Source organism: Leptosomus discolor, chromosome 9, assembly GCF_034619465.1.
Source record: "Leptosomus discolor isolate bLepDis1 chromosome 9, bLepDis1.hap2, whole genome shotgun sequence".
Taxonomy (NCBI): domain Eukaryota; kingdom Metazoa; phylum Chordata; class Aves; order Leptosomiformes; family Leptosomidae; genus Leptosomus; species Leptosomus discolor.
In genome coordinates this window covers 42,827,951-42,844,628 of record NC_141399.1, presented here as the reverse complement: position 1 = coordinate 42,844,628, position 16,678 = coordinate 42,827,951, and the positions used below count along the sequence as shown (strand labels likewise).

Here is a 16,678-nt window from a genome sequence, read left to right as displayed (position 1 = left end):
GCACGACATTATTTTAAAGTGAATTAGCGTGTTAACAAATGAGAGGAGTAACAAAGACCTGGAACAACAGGATGACGACTCAATTATCAAAATATGGTCAGATGGTATTTTCAATAGGAAGTAAACAGGAAGAGTGCATACCTTGAGAGGAAATTTAAAAGGAAGCATGGAGTCAAATGAGAGCAAATTAGTAACAACAGACAAACAAATATTCAAATTCACATTCAGTTTCCAGGAGAATACGACTTCAAACAAAACCTCACTTATTTATCAAAACAGCTTGAATTTTGTTCTTACTCATGGCCACAAACCATATTTGATTTCCTATAGTACACAAAAATAATAAGCTTCTCACACTACTCAATTTTTAATTGGGCTCTTCTGATCAATACAAGACGGCTGTTATATTGACAAATAACCCTGAACAACTTCGGTGCAAACCCTCCTGGTCTAGAACCCCTTCGTATTCTGAGCACACGCTATCTGGTACCCACGAAGCTGCGAGCTCGGTCCCTTGCTCGCACGCCCAGCCAGCCCTCTACCTCTCCTGGCGGGCTCGTGTGGCCAGGCGGCCCTCGCCTCAGCTACTGAGACAGAACACAATACATAACAGCATCTGAAGCGCTGGCTTGAGATGCTTCCATCATAGGAACTGGCAGTGGGAGTTTCAGAAATACCTAGTTACCCAGCTCCCATTGCTAGTTTGAAAGTCCCACAAAGCCATTCCCATGGCCTTTAATAGGAGTCTCGTGAGTCTTCTGATGTGAAAACAGGGATGTAGAAATACACCCTCTTAAATGACCAACCTCATGAGATAATTTTTAATGAACCTACTGTCTTTTTCCATCAGCAATTAATTAATCTAGCCTCTTTGTTCCACGTGAATAAAGAGCAAAATGAAAATACACGCTCTCATAGAGATTTCAAAGATACTTTCACTCAGAACAGTGTTACAAATTTGACTGTGTTTTCTCCTGATTCCATTTGCTGTACACATCTCACATTAAAGCAAGTTTAATAATCTACTTTTGATCCATCAAAAGTGAATTTTCAATGCTTTAGCTCACTATGCAGGAAACACAGCAGCCTTTGATAGCAGAACAAAACTGCTGGAACAAATGTTGATTCCTTCAAGGGATGCACTAACTCCCATCCTTTGGCTGCTATCTGATTCTGTTTAGATGACTCCTATTAAATACAGAGAGGAGAGTATAGGGATATATCCTCTGGAATATCCACACAGCATACTCACCGAGGATAGATCTAACTAGTCATTAGATGTCACAGCTGTTCCACACAAAGGCAGCTGAAAGAGCCTTTATCAGCAAGTACAAAAGTGATCTCTCCAGACTGCTTGTCGGCATCTCTCTACAAGTGCTGTACGCTCTCATATAAGAAATTTATTCAGACAAAACTCACAATGGAAGAATGAAGCCCCTTTTAATAGCAATAAAATAGTATGAAACATTCATATAGTCAATGTACTGTGAATGGCGTAACCTTACAAAGATACGGATTAAGAATGGAATACTTGGGAATAGTCCCTTCTACGGAAAAGAAATTTGACATTTAATCAACTTAAATCAACATATCGGTCAAAGGAACAGAGTTTCTGGAATTTAAACCAAGGTGTTAAATGTCTCTCTGTTTTAGTAACAATGCTTGTAACTGCCTGGAATCTGTTATCATGAAAGATAACAAAATAACTGGACAATGTCTTCAAATGAGGGCCATGTATTAATACTGAGCTAATAGCTTCTGATGGACAGATAAAATAAATAGGTTTACTGCTGTCTTGGGGTTTTTTTTTTGGTAGGTATTTCTGAGGCACTTATCACGGTAGTATTAAAAAAAACCACAGAGTGTGTTCCACTTGTTATGTAAGGTAAATGGCTGAACATGTCAAAGAGTCACATGAGAGCTTAACAAAAATCCTATGCACTTCTACTTAACTGTCAATAAACAGACCTAGCGGAAACAGCGCAATGCCTGCAGCTTTCCATGTGATGTCCCAGTGCTTATTTCCCGGTCCTTTATATTGGGCACACACATGGTCAACAGCAATTTAAAAGTTATCACTACTCATCACCTTTAACAGCAAGCAGAGAAGCAAAGTTCAATGCAGAATTTAGGCATAAAGCAGAAACACAGCGTATAAACAGGAGGAGAAGGCGAACAGCCATAACTGCACAGTCGGGCAGCACACCCAAACACTGGTAACTGCGAGAGCTAAGGCATGGTCACATCCAGGCAAAGACGTGTGCGTGTTTCACGTAGGATATACATGCATCCGTCGATAAGTACGAAATCTAATTGCTGCTACCGAGACTTTTAAAACATATGCATGACTTGCATCAACAGGCATACGCCAGTACCTCTGAAAGTCCTGGGTTCTGCTGTGATTACTAGGAGATTTGAACAAGCAATGACTGTGAACTTAAAGGATCATTATTATATTAGAACAGGTAAAATCATGATCCTTTCCATGAAACTTCATGGACGTTCTGTCACTTGCTTCAGTGATGCTACTCACGATCCCTACCACTATATGGACCAGGAAATCCTGGTAACTTTTCAGTGATTCAGGTATTGCAAAGGGTACACAAATGTGGAGATTGACGAGCGGCATTTTGAACATAAGTGCTTAGTTAGAACAGATGCGTCTCTCTTGCTTTAATTAGCAACCTTGTTAAAGGTAAAAACTGCTTCCTGTTTGTACTAAGCAGGTATTCCTAATCATTAAAATAGCTCTAAACTGCTTATTAAAATATTGTCATACAAAATATAACTAGTGCTTCATCACGAAGAAACTAGGTAATTTTACTGCTTATCACAAGCACATCACCAAAGTATTTTACCAGTGTAAATGAAGAAACATTATATATATTATTAAAAAAACATTTGTGGTATGCATTGTTCAATTAGAGAGAACTTCACTATTCTCAGGTGGTTTTCAAAATGCTTCTTTAAAAAACAAATATAAGTCTACAACAGTTAAGATCGGTGCTCGCTGTTAAATTTGAACTAATACTAAACATGTTTTCTACAGCCTTATTCAGAAAGACTGTCTTCATGAGTAAGAAAAACCTTTATGGAAACTGGCAATGCTTATTAGACCATATTGACTATGAACACAGGGACAGCAGATTAGACCGGACTGAAATACCGATACACATACACAGGGTAGCACGCTGCAACTGTTAGAGGGACAGCACACATGGAGACCTGAACATATGAAAGAAGGTGTTAAGCAAATTAGTAAGAGATGAAAGGATGGTTCAAGACGAAAAAACTACAGAAATTAGGCAGAAAAGAAAGAAACAAGACCAGCAGCAGCCATGACGGGAATGGAGGTGTTTTAAAGTGCTGTTGCATGTGACGTTTTAAAATAAACAATTCTTATTTTGCAAAGCGGAGTATGTTATATGCACCAAGGAGATGACCGTAAAATGAGATATGCAGCAAAAACACGGTAGCCCTCCAAGCATTGCTGAAAACAGAGAACCCTATGCATTTTACAGCCTCAACATGGTGTATATAAGTTCGGCAGAAATGCATAAATGGCATTGTAAGGCAATGCTACTCACTCGAGGTGAACGTTAGCAAGCATGGTGGCTTGATGATGATGCTTAGCATTGAATGGAATGTCAAAATAAAAAATTTGGAATTAAAAAGAAATTTGAAAAAGTAACATATATGCACCATGGCATCAGAAAATGACCATAAAATGCAAAAAGGTGATGGAGTGATATGGAACAAACCTTGGAGAAATATCGCATCCTTGCTGCATAAAGGCACCCAGGGAAAACCAAAGGCTGTTAAATATTCCAAATTCATTTGGAGGGTCGGGAGGATTCTGAGGGTCACGTGGTTCTTCATTGCTGTCTTCCAAGTGCCATTCATAAGGGCTGAATCTGCTGACTAGGAAAAGAACTACGCTGACGCCAATGTAAGCAAAGACTATACACATCCAAATTTCATAAGCCAAAGGATCCAGGAAAGAGAATACGCCCGGTTTAGATTTCTGAGGCTTCTTGATCATGATGGAGATGCCCAGGCTCATAAAGGGTTTGGAAAAGTCTATGACTTCTTCTCGCACCAGTGTTATGGTGAGGGGGGCAACAGCTATATCTGCTCTCTGAAAATGGAAAACAAACCCAAGTTAGTTACAAAACAGTTGCAACACAATCACAATCTAGAGTCTCAGGCTAACGAATCAAATGACAAATTACAAGAGTGAGTAGGAAACATTTTCTTTGCAGCCTATTTTGCAGTCACTGAAGTTAAGGCCTTCATGACATTGATAGAAAACTATTAACAAGAAAAATTACAATCAAATCTGTGCAAGGGCCTCATGACAGAGGCAGGTATTTACCAACACGTATTTATGTTTCTATTAAGTTAAAACAGATGAATAAACACCACACAAACTGGACACTGAGATGGCAACTAAAACAATCTCATTTTCTAGTAATGGTCTGCACCATCTGTCTTAAAGACTTTGGGCAAATTATGTGTTTGTTATATTTTAATCTTCTCTTCTCCGTTCTTTCAGCAAGTTCTCTTGCCCTACTGATTAGTCCAGGATCCTAAAGAACCTAAGAGAAGTAATCAGTCACTGAATTTCAGCTGCATTTGGGCACTACCACTTGCTTAGGTACTCCTTTGAATCCCCACTGCAATAAGGGATAGCAGATGGTAAACCAGTGGGGTAAGAGGAACCAGACAGCCCACCCTTTCTTTGTTCACTGAAGAACAGTAATACAGATTTGTGAGTCCATGAGAAGTAAACAGCCTGGGTTATCTGAGAAGAATGCAAAGTAGTATTTTTCAGTGTTATGTATGCCATCCTGTTTTACTGAACTTGGCTCTATAGATCTGTAACACAGGCCGTGCTCTGGGGCTGTGTCATCCGAAAGCAAAACCTCATCTCACTGCATCTGTCATTCACCAGTGTGTTGATATCCCTGAACCAATGCCCTTCCCTTCAATCAATACATCTTTGCTGGAGTCCATGAGAGGGTAAAAATGCGAAGTAAAAAAAAGTTACCTGATGAAAAATATCATTCCAGAAAAGGTTTTCAATATATTTAATTGTATGTGTATTTCTATACCAGAAAGATTCAAGTCATGCTGTTTAGATTGCCTAGCTTTGGTTCAGCCAAGTACTCAAGCAGGTGTCAGCATTTGCAAGGGAGGGGACTAGAACGTTAAAAAAATAAAAGCCTTTTTCATTTAAAAATTGTTGTTATGAGACGTTACATACCTATACACACTTTTTTGTGATCTTCTATTTTAAACACTCTAACTATTAGTGTTATTGATACTTTTAAAGATGGCCTTTCATTGGCAATTAAGAATTTCAGAAAGAAAAAATGATTCTTAGGAAAAGTTTAACTTACCAGTACCTAAACCACTGTGCACGTTTTAAATCAGATTTTTGTTTCCCACTATTAAGTATGTATCTCTTTTTGGTGGAAAAATAAAATCTGATTAAGTAGAAGTTTGAATAAAAGTTAATACGGAATGTTAATAAGTGATTAAAATCTGTGCCATAAAATAATTGAATATGCCTTTACGTAAATCTGATGGTGATGTACGTGACTGACTTAGTATCCGATTTGTTCCTCCTCCTAGACAGCTAGTTTGTTTTCTGTTTTTTGGTTTTGTTTTTTTTTAAGTTTAATAAGCAGAAGTGGTGAAGGCTTCTCCTAAGGTTAACCTCAGCATCACACGCTCTGTGCCAGCTGGTGCCTCAGTGGCCCTGTGCAGCCATGCCCGAGGCACCTGCTCGGTGTCTCACGGCTAAGGGCAGACCTGTCGGGCTGAGGACCGGCTCTCCACGGCCCTTCCCACCGCAAGCCTCCCTCCGTGAAGTACCCACACACAGAGCCCTCTAGATTTGCTCCAGCCACTCGGGAATCTCTCCCAATAGTTTGTACCAGCACGTGCAACTACAAGGCGTGTGTGCAAGTTCACTGCTTAGAACAACCAAATAAACCAGGGCTCCGCATGTAAGGAAGCCATCGGTGGCCCTTGGTGTACCCTCTCACAGGCCTCCTCAGCCCCTTTAGACATTCATGCCATACTAGGACATTGCCTTTCCCCTTGGGCGACTGCCTTCCTCGAGGAGAAAGCCCTCTCCTGATTTCTGGTCACCTATTGCAAAAGTCCAGCTTAACGTGGTTTCAACATAAGCACTGCAAATGGCGGCAGCCCTTGGATGCCGGGGTGTTTGCTGGCTTTGCAGATGCATGTGTTAATCACCTAAGAAACAGAGAGACTCGGGGGGACACAGGTAGAGTGCGATAAAGGGACTGGATGATGCTGGAACTTGTTCACTGATGAGTTCCTCCAAAACATTTATTTGTCTTGTGGCTGATGCTTGCTGAGCTGCCGATAAACAGTAGCTCTCTGCAGTCAGTAAGTACGGGATGCACACAGAATATCAGTTTTAAATGTAGTCGGGGTCCATGGCTGGCTGGAATGCTAAGCACTTTGACCATGGCTACTGTATATCATGTTGAATTAATGAGGTACTTATAAATTAATCCTTATTAGAACAAGCTATGATTTCACACAAAGTGAAGCTTAGGTGGGAGGCAGGTGCCTTCCTGCCTGGCACTTCTGCACGTGGACAGCCAGCCTTGGAACAGCTCATCAAGGTAGGAAAAGGCTGGTTCAGCTATAAAAGCATTTAGTTTCTGTAGCATTTTCCTGGACTTGGAGAAATTTAATTCTCCCAAAGTAATATTTTAATTGCCAAAGTAGACACAGTGGAGCTCTTCCTAAGTGCTGATGCAGCGTGCAATAAAGTCTGTAGCTCCTTCATGAGCAGCTGAGTTCATGCAGGGTGTTCCTGTGGGGTCTTGGGGGGGATGAGGCTGATGATGTGCTGAAGCACAGACAAATCAGTTTTTCAAGGCCTGATTGTTACCATGTCCTCATTCATCTCATACAGTACGTATTTCTTCAAAATGAATTTAAATTGCATTTTAATATTACAAGCGATACAAATACTCATTTTCCTGATACATTTCTGTCTTCCTGCTTTCCTACCATTTTTGATAGGTGTTCAGTATAGTGGAAACATCAATAAACACCCTCATGCCTTAAATGAATATGGCAGCAATTGTTTTCTGCACAAGGAACAAGCATGGGTTCAGACACAGGGTCTCAGGAAACCATGGACAACCAGAGCACTGAGTGCACCAGCTACAATCCAGTACTCGAGCCTGGCTCCCCATCACTTCCCTGAATATTAAAGAGGTTAAAAACCAGACCACTCTGCTTATTTATTTAAAGATATAGTATTTGAAACTGAGAGCGCTAAGCACCCTAAAGCATCATTAATAATTGCAGCACAGTTGTGAGTTTCCCTCCCTGTTATGGCTGCAGATAAGCAGAACCCATAAAAATTGAGCTCGATTAAAAGGAACCCAACCACAAACATGCCCTTCCCTGTGCAGAACTGGAGGGGGGTTTAAGAACCTCAACAACTAAGCTTTGCTAATCACTCATGACTAATGGCGTTTCAAACATCATCTTCACTGCATTTGAGCCGGGCGAGAAATGTCATGGATTCCTCTGAGGCTTGTTCTGTCTTTGACTACTAGTGTGGGAGGGATGGATTTAGAGAGGACATGCAGCACAGAGGCACTACCCACTCTGTTCAAAGCTGACCCCAGGGGGCTGCAAACCTCAAGACTCTTAAGGGGAGGGAGAAAAAGTAGAAAATGGAAATATCCCTCTACATGGAGAAAGAAAAATGAGAAGATGTTCCACCTCTGTAATCCAGAAGGAGGGATCAAATTCTTCTGCTTACAGACCTAAAGATGAGTCTTCTTAACTTCAAAGCCACACACTAGAGTCAGCAAGAGATGCTGGCTGTGCTCCTGCCTGTATGTGCTTGTGGTCATGCTCGCAGAACGGAACTATTCCTTTGCTTTTCAAGAAGAGCATCTGGGCTACAGTCACTTTGCAAGACCTTTGAGTGACGGGAAGCCAGCCAGCACCTGGACTATGTGCAGACCAAAACAGAGGGACACTGTCCCATGTCCATCAGGAGCCGAACCTCCAGGCACCCCAGAGGTGCTGAATGCAGGTACGCAGCGGCGTCAGAAGAGACTGCGCTGGAATGACGACTGACTCTGAGGACATTTTAGGACTTCCCAGTGCAGCCTGAGGTTTCCAGGTGTCAGAAAAGACAGCAACACATCACCTGTGGTATCTGCTGGTAAAAGCTACCTTGTAAAGAGAGCCCAGTATACCCAAGGATATTGGGGTGCGTTGAGAGGCCAGGTCATGGGGGCAATGTGTTTTTAGCACATTAGCTCACTCTATTTAAAAACAACAGCTGGTGTCTGACTAGCAACAGGCTGCATTGAAGTCTTAATGTGTGTTAGCTGAGCAGTATAAAAAGGCATTAAGGTGCTAAAACTGCAGTTGGCCTTGTCTGCTGCAGTTTGTCAGCGCTAAGTCCGTGTGTGCTTCTGTGGAGGCCCACAGCTCCTTCTGAGACACTACCACTGTATGCAGATGGAGAAATTAAGGGTACATCTGCTTTTTGAGCTGCGGACATACGCGTGCTTCCTCTGTCTGTGCTCAGACGCAGGTCAGACGAAGTCTGGAACCACGTCGGCGTGGCTCTGCACCAGGGCTGCGCTCCTGTCCCCCCGCACGGCTCAGCGCCTGCCCGCGCAGGCACCCCGCATCTGACTGTGCCTGGGCACTTGAGGGTCTGTTTGAGCTGCAGCGCAGCAGCATCGCACGACCGCCTTTGGGCACTTGTCCCTGGGCTTCCCTCCTGGAGAAAGCAGCAGTGAGGGGTGAAGGGGGAGCTTCTCCCGCTCACGGCACAGCCAGGCTCTGCCACAGACTAAGAGCACGTGGGATGTTTGAATTAGCCTTCCTCTCTGCCATGATTCAAAGGCTGTATGTGCCATCTGTAGTCTTTCTTCTGCTGCTGGGAGAGCCAGAGAGGCCAGCGCCACGCGAGGCTGGTGAGTCTGCTAAAGGCAGGGAGATGTGTAGGTGGTCCCACTCTCACAGACCGCGGAGGCTGTCTGAGTCCAGGGGACTGCCTGTCCTTTACATCTCTGCTTCAATCCTTTATGCTATTTTACATATTGAAACGCTTTTATAAAGACCTTTTTTTTTACCTGAAGAGAGTTTTAAAGGCTGTAAGGTCTGGCTGCTCTTCCTACTCCCAAAGCATTTGTAGGTACAATTAAGATCTGTGTCAAACCTACTGTCAATTAGCCTCACTGATGTGAAGAGCATCAGGCCCGGGGAGGGAAGGCTTTCCCTGGCTGAACAGTGAAGGAAGAACAGCAGCCTGCTATAAAAGGGAAAGAAGAAATAAAAGCCTACAGAAAGAGGCTTACCCTACAGAAAAGACGATTGTCTAGTGCCCAGCAGCTGGTGGGTACAAAGCCCTGAGCACCGGCCTCGCGGGGTCTGCGCGGTGGGAGGTGCCGCTGCTCACCAGCCCGAGCGGAGGGCACGTCGTTAGCGGGTGGATCACTGCAGGACAGCACTTGCCTTGCTGGTTAGATGTAAACAGTGATTCAGTCTCCCAGACTGAGAAAGATTAGCTACTTCCTTCTTCTAATATGTCCAGGGAAAAAGCTTTACCTATTTGCTATTTTTATTCTGTCGAAAGTTTCCGCTATGTTTTAGAAATTTCCCTTACTTGAAAAAATAATAGTGCTTGAATTGGTAGGTTTTTTTGTGGTAGGAAGAGTCTTATTTTGACACTATCAGAGTAAAAGGGCAAAATTAAGGTTTCCTTCAACCCGAACGGATGTTTTTTGATTTATGAAAACTCAAATAAATTTAATTTTTATGTCAAATTTTATTATCATTATTAATGATTATTACTATTATGACTACTACTACTACCACCACCGCCACTTGAAAACTGCTAACAAACCACAAGGCCCCATTAGCGCCTCTCTAACAAGAATTCTGGGTTCTCCTGTCTGAAGCAAAGGAGTTTGGGAATATCTGGTGGGCCAGAACTCCCTGCCTCCAGGGCTGCCACCCCTACGCTGCCGAAGAGCAATCCCTTCCCTGTAACCAGGTTCATCTGCACAGCCCATTGCAAAGCCACAAGGAAATGCCCAAGAGGGCCAGCTGAGACTGTCCTTGACTTTGGGGGGCTCTACAGCACTTTTAGGCCCTCCAACCAGTCCTGATGGGACACGAGCCAGGAGAGAGAGAGTTTTTAATGGGAATTATTTCAGTGTGTCTGTCCCCAGGTAATGTGTGACTCTCGGGACTGTTCCAGTCAGCCTAGTTAATGCAGACCTTCAGCTAGTCTTACACTGGAGTTGGGGCTGTGCTGGTCAGCCTCAGGACCTGCAGCGCTGGGACACAGCACCCCTGCTGCTTTGGGTACAGGTCAGTGCACACTGAGCCCCCTCCCATCCCTCCCCCCTCCTCACCATCCGGAGCCCTCCAGCGCAGCGGTCTGGAGGTTGCAAGGACCTGGCTGCACTTTCTCTCCTGACTCTACCCTGCATCCCACAGGAAGCAAGAGCGACAGTAAAAACGAACTGGCACAAACTAAACATTAATTAGAGTTAATTAGGGTTTTGGCATTAAAATGACAAGCCATTCACTTCCTATGACTGTCCTAAGAGCAATTTTAGAAAAGAGTTGTATGCATGGGGCTACACAAAAAAGGTCACAGCATTCAGAAGCAAGACTTCCCAGCAGTGCCAGGTGGTGGTGAGAAGCTTGTTGGGTCAGGAATACGCTGCATTTGACAAACGACTAGTCACTATTCATCACTTGAGACAAAAGCAATCTAAAAGATTGTGTTTTCTGCCACAGCTCAGTTCAGCTGCTGGATAACTGGTACCAAAACCAATCAAGCCCCTTTTATCCCCCATGCCTGTCTTCCATACATGTTAATAAAGGCATTTAATATCTAATCTCCCTCTTGTCTTCCCAAAATGGAATCCAGAGGAGCCAAATATGACAGTCATTTTGCAGACAAGGCTCACAGGGGCATCGGGGTAACGTACAGTTTTAGTTCCCTAATAAGAGTTTTAAACCCCTGGGAGATAAAGGAAAGTCAGCACATAAATGAGGTGCTTGCTCCAAATAATTAGCACTTCTAGAGCACTTTTCATCTTCAAAGGGCTTTGCGCACATCCTTGTGAGTGCGGTACACAGCCCCCTCTCAACAGATGGAGAAAGAGGCCAAGGGTATTTCATGACGTTTGCAAACAGTGCTCGGAATGGGTCTGGAGGGCTGGTGAGGTTTGTACTTGGAGTTCAGGGGCTGTTTTCTCTGCTTACAGAAAACCAGGTGGATTTCTGCACAGCTTGCCGGCTCAGAAGTTCAGCTCGGCAGGACGGGGAGCTAGCTCAGCAGCACTGGGCTGTAAGCATTAACCTGGGTCTACAGTCAAACCTCAAGGGACACATCTGACCTTTGAATAATTGAGCACTGCAGTGAAGAGGCTTCAGTAACTGAGCTCGCAGTGTGAGAAGAGGAGCTGTTGGGGGTCAGGGAGGTAAACATTCCTCAATTTTTCATTAATGAGAGAACACAGATGAAAACTGTGCTTCAGAATACAAAAGAACAGACCTTTTTGCTGGGGAAAATGGCAATGGCGGGGTGGGTTTGGGGCTGTTTTAAGGTTTGGTCTATGGTGCCTGCAAGGCTGGTTTTTGTTGGTGTGGAAAGGTCACAAGTATGGTCGGGTCAAGGGGAAGTGTCTAAGGCTCAGTTTGATGCTAAGGAGGCAGAGCACTCTGAGCTAGGCTCGTCCCAAGGGGCTGAGGAAAAGGCAGCTGCAGCCGACCTGTTTATCACAGAACCAAAGAACAGTTTGGGTTGGAAGGGACCTTTAAAGTCCATCTAGTCCAACCCCCCTGCAGGGAGCAGGGACATCTTCAGCTGGATCAGGTTGCTCAGAGCCCCGTCCAACCTGACCTTGAATGTCTCCAGGGATGGGGCTTCTACCGCCTCTCTGGGCAGCCTGTGCCAGTGTTTCACTACCCTCAGTGTAAAAATTTTTTTCCTTCTATCTAGTCTGAATCTCCCCTCTTTTAGTTTAAAACCATCACCCCTTGTCCTGTTGCAACAGGTCCTGCTAAAAAGATTGCTCCACCTTTCCCACAGGCCCCCCCTTTCCTGCAGCCTTCTCTTCTCCAGGCTGAACAACCCCAACTCTCAGCCTGTCCTCACAGGGGAGGTCTTCCAGCCCTCTGATCATTTTTTGTGGCCCTTTATCCAGATGGATCTTGCATCGCAGCAGCAGCTGCACAGGCTAATCTTACTTGGCTCAAGTCCCAAAGGCAGTGGCCCATATCCTACCTTTCCTCCTCTGGTGTAGACGGTCCCTGTGCCCTGGCCGCTAGCAGTAATTTCAGGTTCTCTTTTGTCATGCCTTTTGCATATGGTGTGATTATTTTTTCAAATGAACAAACTGTTTCATTGCTTGTCACTTGAAAATATATCAAAACGACCCAATTACAGCTAATACTCTTGATATTTTTTGAACCACACACAGGGAAACTGAGGGTTTAGGTTTCTACTGCAACGTAATTATGCTTGGAACTAAACTAAACCTTTGCTTCAGAGGTTCTCGATGCACTTGTATTCTCTAAGAGAGGTAACACTGGTTTCCCAAATCATAACTGATGCATGGGGAGTTCAGAAGATTTGCATAATGTCAAACCTCAATGGAACAAGGGAAATGAAGATATAACACAGAGGTCCAGACCAGTTTACTTTCTCTACTCAGTAGATTTCCCTCCCTCCCCTTAATACAATACTACAAAAAACATTCTTGCTTACATAAAACATTTTGAAGTCAAACAGGTTACCAAGTATATAATAAGGCATCAGGACTGACTGCTCCAGAATAAGAAACTTTCATAAATCTAGCAATTACTTTAAAAAGACTGATTCATTTGAAAAGCATTATCTCACCAAACATTTTGTAAGAATGATAATACGTTATCCCAAGGAAATTTTGAGGTGACTTTTAGAAATTGCACTCAACCATGGAACAAAAGGAGGCAATGGAGATATTCACTTCTGCTCAGATATTTTTAATAAAGGAAAGCTTGTTAAAAATAAACCGTAAAGAAGATTTGGGTGGAATCACAAATCATCTCATTAGCATTTGGGGAAAAAAAAAAGTAAAGATGAAATATCAGCTTGTAAAGTCTTTTCTGCAAAGCCAATTTTCTCCCCCTTCCATCTGGTTTATCTGAATTCCAAAATTCCCATTTTCAAAGAAGTTTCTAAAATGGCAATTCCGGACTGTTTTTGTTCTTACTAAACAAAGCAATGTACACCCAGTATAGAAATATAAAGAGCAACGCAATGAATTAGACTTTTTTTTTTGTGTGTGTGTGTCTTTTTTGTCTGACAGTTGATTTTTAAAGCCAAACCCAGGGTTTAAAAAAAAAAAAAATGATGTGGGTGTTTTCACACCCGCATTGCTTCTTACCCTGAAAAACAACCATGGGGCTAACTGAGTCTTTAGTCTCTGGTCAAACACAACCTGCCATCAGTGATCCAACAAGGGCCAGCACCACAGGATCAGACCCTTAACGGGAGGGGCATCCTCCCAGCACTTACAGGACTGATAGAGAAAAAGAAGACATGGCAAATGGAAAAGCAGCACATGGAGGGCAAAGTGGAAATTCTGCTGTAGACAAGAATTTGAAATTTGCCCAATGCCACTTGTCAACACATATATATTGTGGACTCCGATTTGCAGAACATCAGTACAAAAGTGAGACTTTCCTGCAATGAAAGGATTAGAAAAGTAGACTATAAAAATGGCACTACAAAGAAATACCTAGAATTTTAAAGATGGTATTCAAACAGATGATCTTTATTTTGCAGTTTATTAACTTTGAGCATAACTTTTTATAAAGAACATTAAAATGAAGGTTAAGAGAAACTTACCCCATAGACCAGTTCACCCACCATGCCATTCCATATCTTAGTCTCAGGGTCCCTAGCTCCATATTTCCCATCTCCAACAATTGACAGTTTGTATTTTATTCCAACATGTTTTGCTATTTCAGAAGCTAAGTCTACACAATATCCTTCATATCTCTCATTCCCTTCTAGTTGTTCATGGTTTTTCTTATACATTACATATGGTGATTCCTTCGAAACAAAAGTAAAGATCAAAAGTCTTATGAATGTAAAACACAGCTTTAAAACACACAAAATGAGAGCTGTTATTATCCTTTATATTACTGGCAATTATTTACAGTATTTCCTGCTTTGGTACAGAAATTAGAAAGACAGACTTTTGCAGTTTAAAAATCCTTGGCTGATCCTACAGCCACACATACTATTGATTTTACTCCTTGTATGGACCCATTGAAGACAACAGGACTATTCCACTTTAGGAAAGTGACACTTTCGTTTGCAGGATTAGGCCTGATTAGACAGCCAAATAGTGCCACTGTAGTAATAATTCAGCTTTTAAAGGACTGACATACCCAACACCTGTACCATGAAAATAATTTCCTGAGGCCCCAGTAGCGTAGAATGGGGCTCTGACGGAGATATTTTCAAAGCAGCCTAAGGGAAGCTAGGCTAAAATCCTCAGCAGCAATTTTGGTCACTAAATTCCCTTAGCCTTCTTGGAAAATTCTAGCTGAAATGCTGATTATATCTCGCTAAATCCATAGAAGTATAAAATACAATGCTTCAGGAAATAGCATAAAATTGGCTCATGCTTAGTAGAATTGTAACAGGCATAAAACTCACAAACAATACTGTACAGAGCACATCTGCTAGAGGCATTGGGACTGACACAGGTACCGCTGTTTATGAGACAGGAAGACCTTTACTCCTCTGGAATTGCACAGGGATAGGTCGCTTTTCACCCCGTGCTAGAGCAGTTCCAGTTCTCTACAGGCTTCATTGTGCCACCCTCACTCAGCCCACAGGGGTTGAGTTTACAGGAGCTGTACCTGAGTGAGGGGCGCAAGATTCAACCCTACAGCAGGAAGGCCAGATCCTGCAGTCATTTACAATACATGCATAATAACTTCACTTATATGAGGCATTTGATTGAGTTCAAGTGTCTGAGAAGCAGCAAAGCACGATGTAGAGCTCAGTGAGCTCTTCTTGTGACTAAACTTATTGATACACATAGAGGTTTGCAGGGTCAAGCCCTCAGTACACGCCTGGAAGACACTGAGCTTTTCAGTCACTTGAAGTCACACAGTATTCCTCACTTGCGCCCTGGCAAGGTGTCTAACACCCCTCAGGAGCTATGTGTCTTGTTTCCTAAGCACAAACACACTAAGAACACAAAACTTACCAAGATGGTAGTGACTACAATAGTTCTGTTCTCCACGGATGAAGTGTCATTAGAGGGCAGCTGATCTAATGCTGGCACAAATCTTTCATACTCGTTCCAATAACCAGCCTATAAAAATGGAGATTATTACCTCTTTACGTACGTTTACAAGGACTCTCGTGCATGAACTTGTAACAGGAGCTGTCAAAACATACGGCTTTGTAACACTTATTCATGCAATGGTTTTGCCATTAAAGGACTACGTTAATTTAATGTCTTTAAAGAAACCACATTCTCAAGTCCCCATGCAAATAAATACAAGCCCTATCTAAGTGAACATACACATTAAATTCTCCCTATCTAAATTCACATCACCATGACGCCTGTGGAATAAATTCCCATGTATTCACAGCACAAGAATATACTATAGACAAGAAAATAAACTGCACAGCACTCTGAGTAAAATTCTTTGATTTTGTCATTTTTATCTATATCCTGCTGCAGTTCAGACAGTGAATACAGTCCCTGCAGACATGCCCGAGCTAGCTTTAGAGAAGATGCACAGACATCGTTAGCAACGCAGGCACAGTAGCATTACCTTCAGTATGGGACACAAAACCCTCTGTGAGCACGAGGTAACTATTTGTCAGCTGGCTTGTGCTGACCTTCCCAGTGCTGTGGCTACATTGCTGTGCTATCACACTAGTTTTGGTATCTCTGCACAACACAGAAGTAACACTTTTGTCTGCACCGTAAACCCAGCTGAAGGGCTGGGCCATGTCGACAGGTATTTCATTATCAAATATGTGCAGAAGAGTTTAAGGAGCCTCAGCAGGTGACCAAGCAGGTTAGGGACCTATCGCCAGGTGAAATCAGGGGGATTTATGTGCCTCAGCCACACAGACCCTTCTCTCAATACTCCTGAGACTCTGTCTACCTAATTATTTTTGAAAATCTGTCCTAAATTTCTTTTATAACAGGAATCTAGGCAACTATCCCACTTAGGATCTGTACTTTATTTAGGAGACAAGAGAATGAGTAGCAAATCCTAATTAAAACCAAACTTATTCTCTGTTAATATTAGAAGGTTTCTAAAATGCACTGGCTCCAGCTTCACTACTGCTCCGAGGCCTGTTACAGAGAGGAAGGGAAAGACAGAGAGAAATTTAGGAGGCAGGAACATGACAGCAGGTATTACGCTCAGCAGTGGAAAAGCTCCAGAAGGGTTTCAATGGTCTGAAGTTGACATGGAAACCAATGAAGATATTAAGCAGGGTGAGTGGTTTGGTCCAGGGATGGAACAGAACAAGGTTCCTGGGATCGGGAGACAGCAAGAAGGTGGGGTTTCCTCAGGGCCCTGTTATTACAGCGTCTGTGTG

General features: G+C 42.9%; 1 protein-coding gene across 5 annotated transcripts in view; it reads right to left on the bottom strand.

Moving 5' to 3' along the window:
• GRIA3 (glutamate ionotropic receptor AMPA type subunit 3) overlaps positions 1–16,678 on the bottom strand; it is a 153,850-nt gene that overhangs the window by 39,355 nt on the left and 97,817 nt on the right. For 2 of the 5 annotated variants that reach the window (XM_086470459.1, XM_086470458.1), the window contains exons 9-11: positions 15,321–15,428; positions 13,943–14,149; positions 3,762–4,138 (exon numbers count right to left, since the gene is read on the bottom strand). In XM_086470459.1, coding sequence (XP_086326585.1) covers positions 3,762–4,138; positions 13,943–14,149; positions 15,321–15,428 — 692 coding nt within the window. The remainder of the gene's footprint in view (positions 1–3,761; positions 4,139–13,942; positions 14,150–15,320; positions 15,429–16,678) is intronic. The other 3 variants (XM_086470462.1, XM_086470461.1, XM_086470463.1) reach the window with 2 other exon arrangements.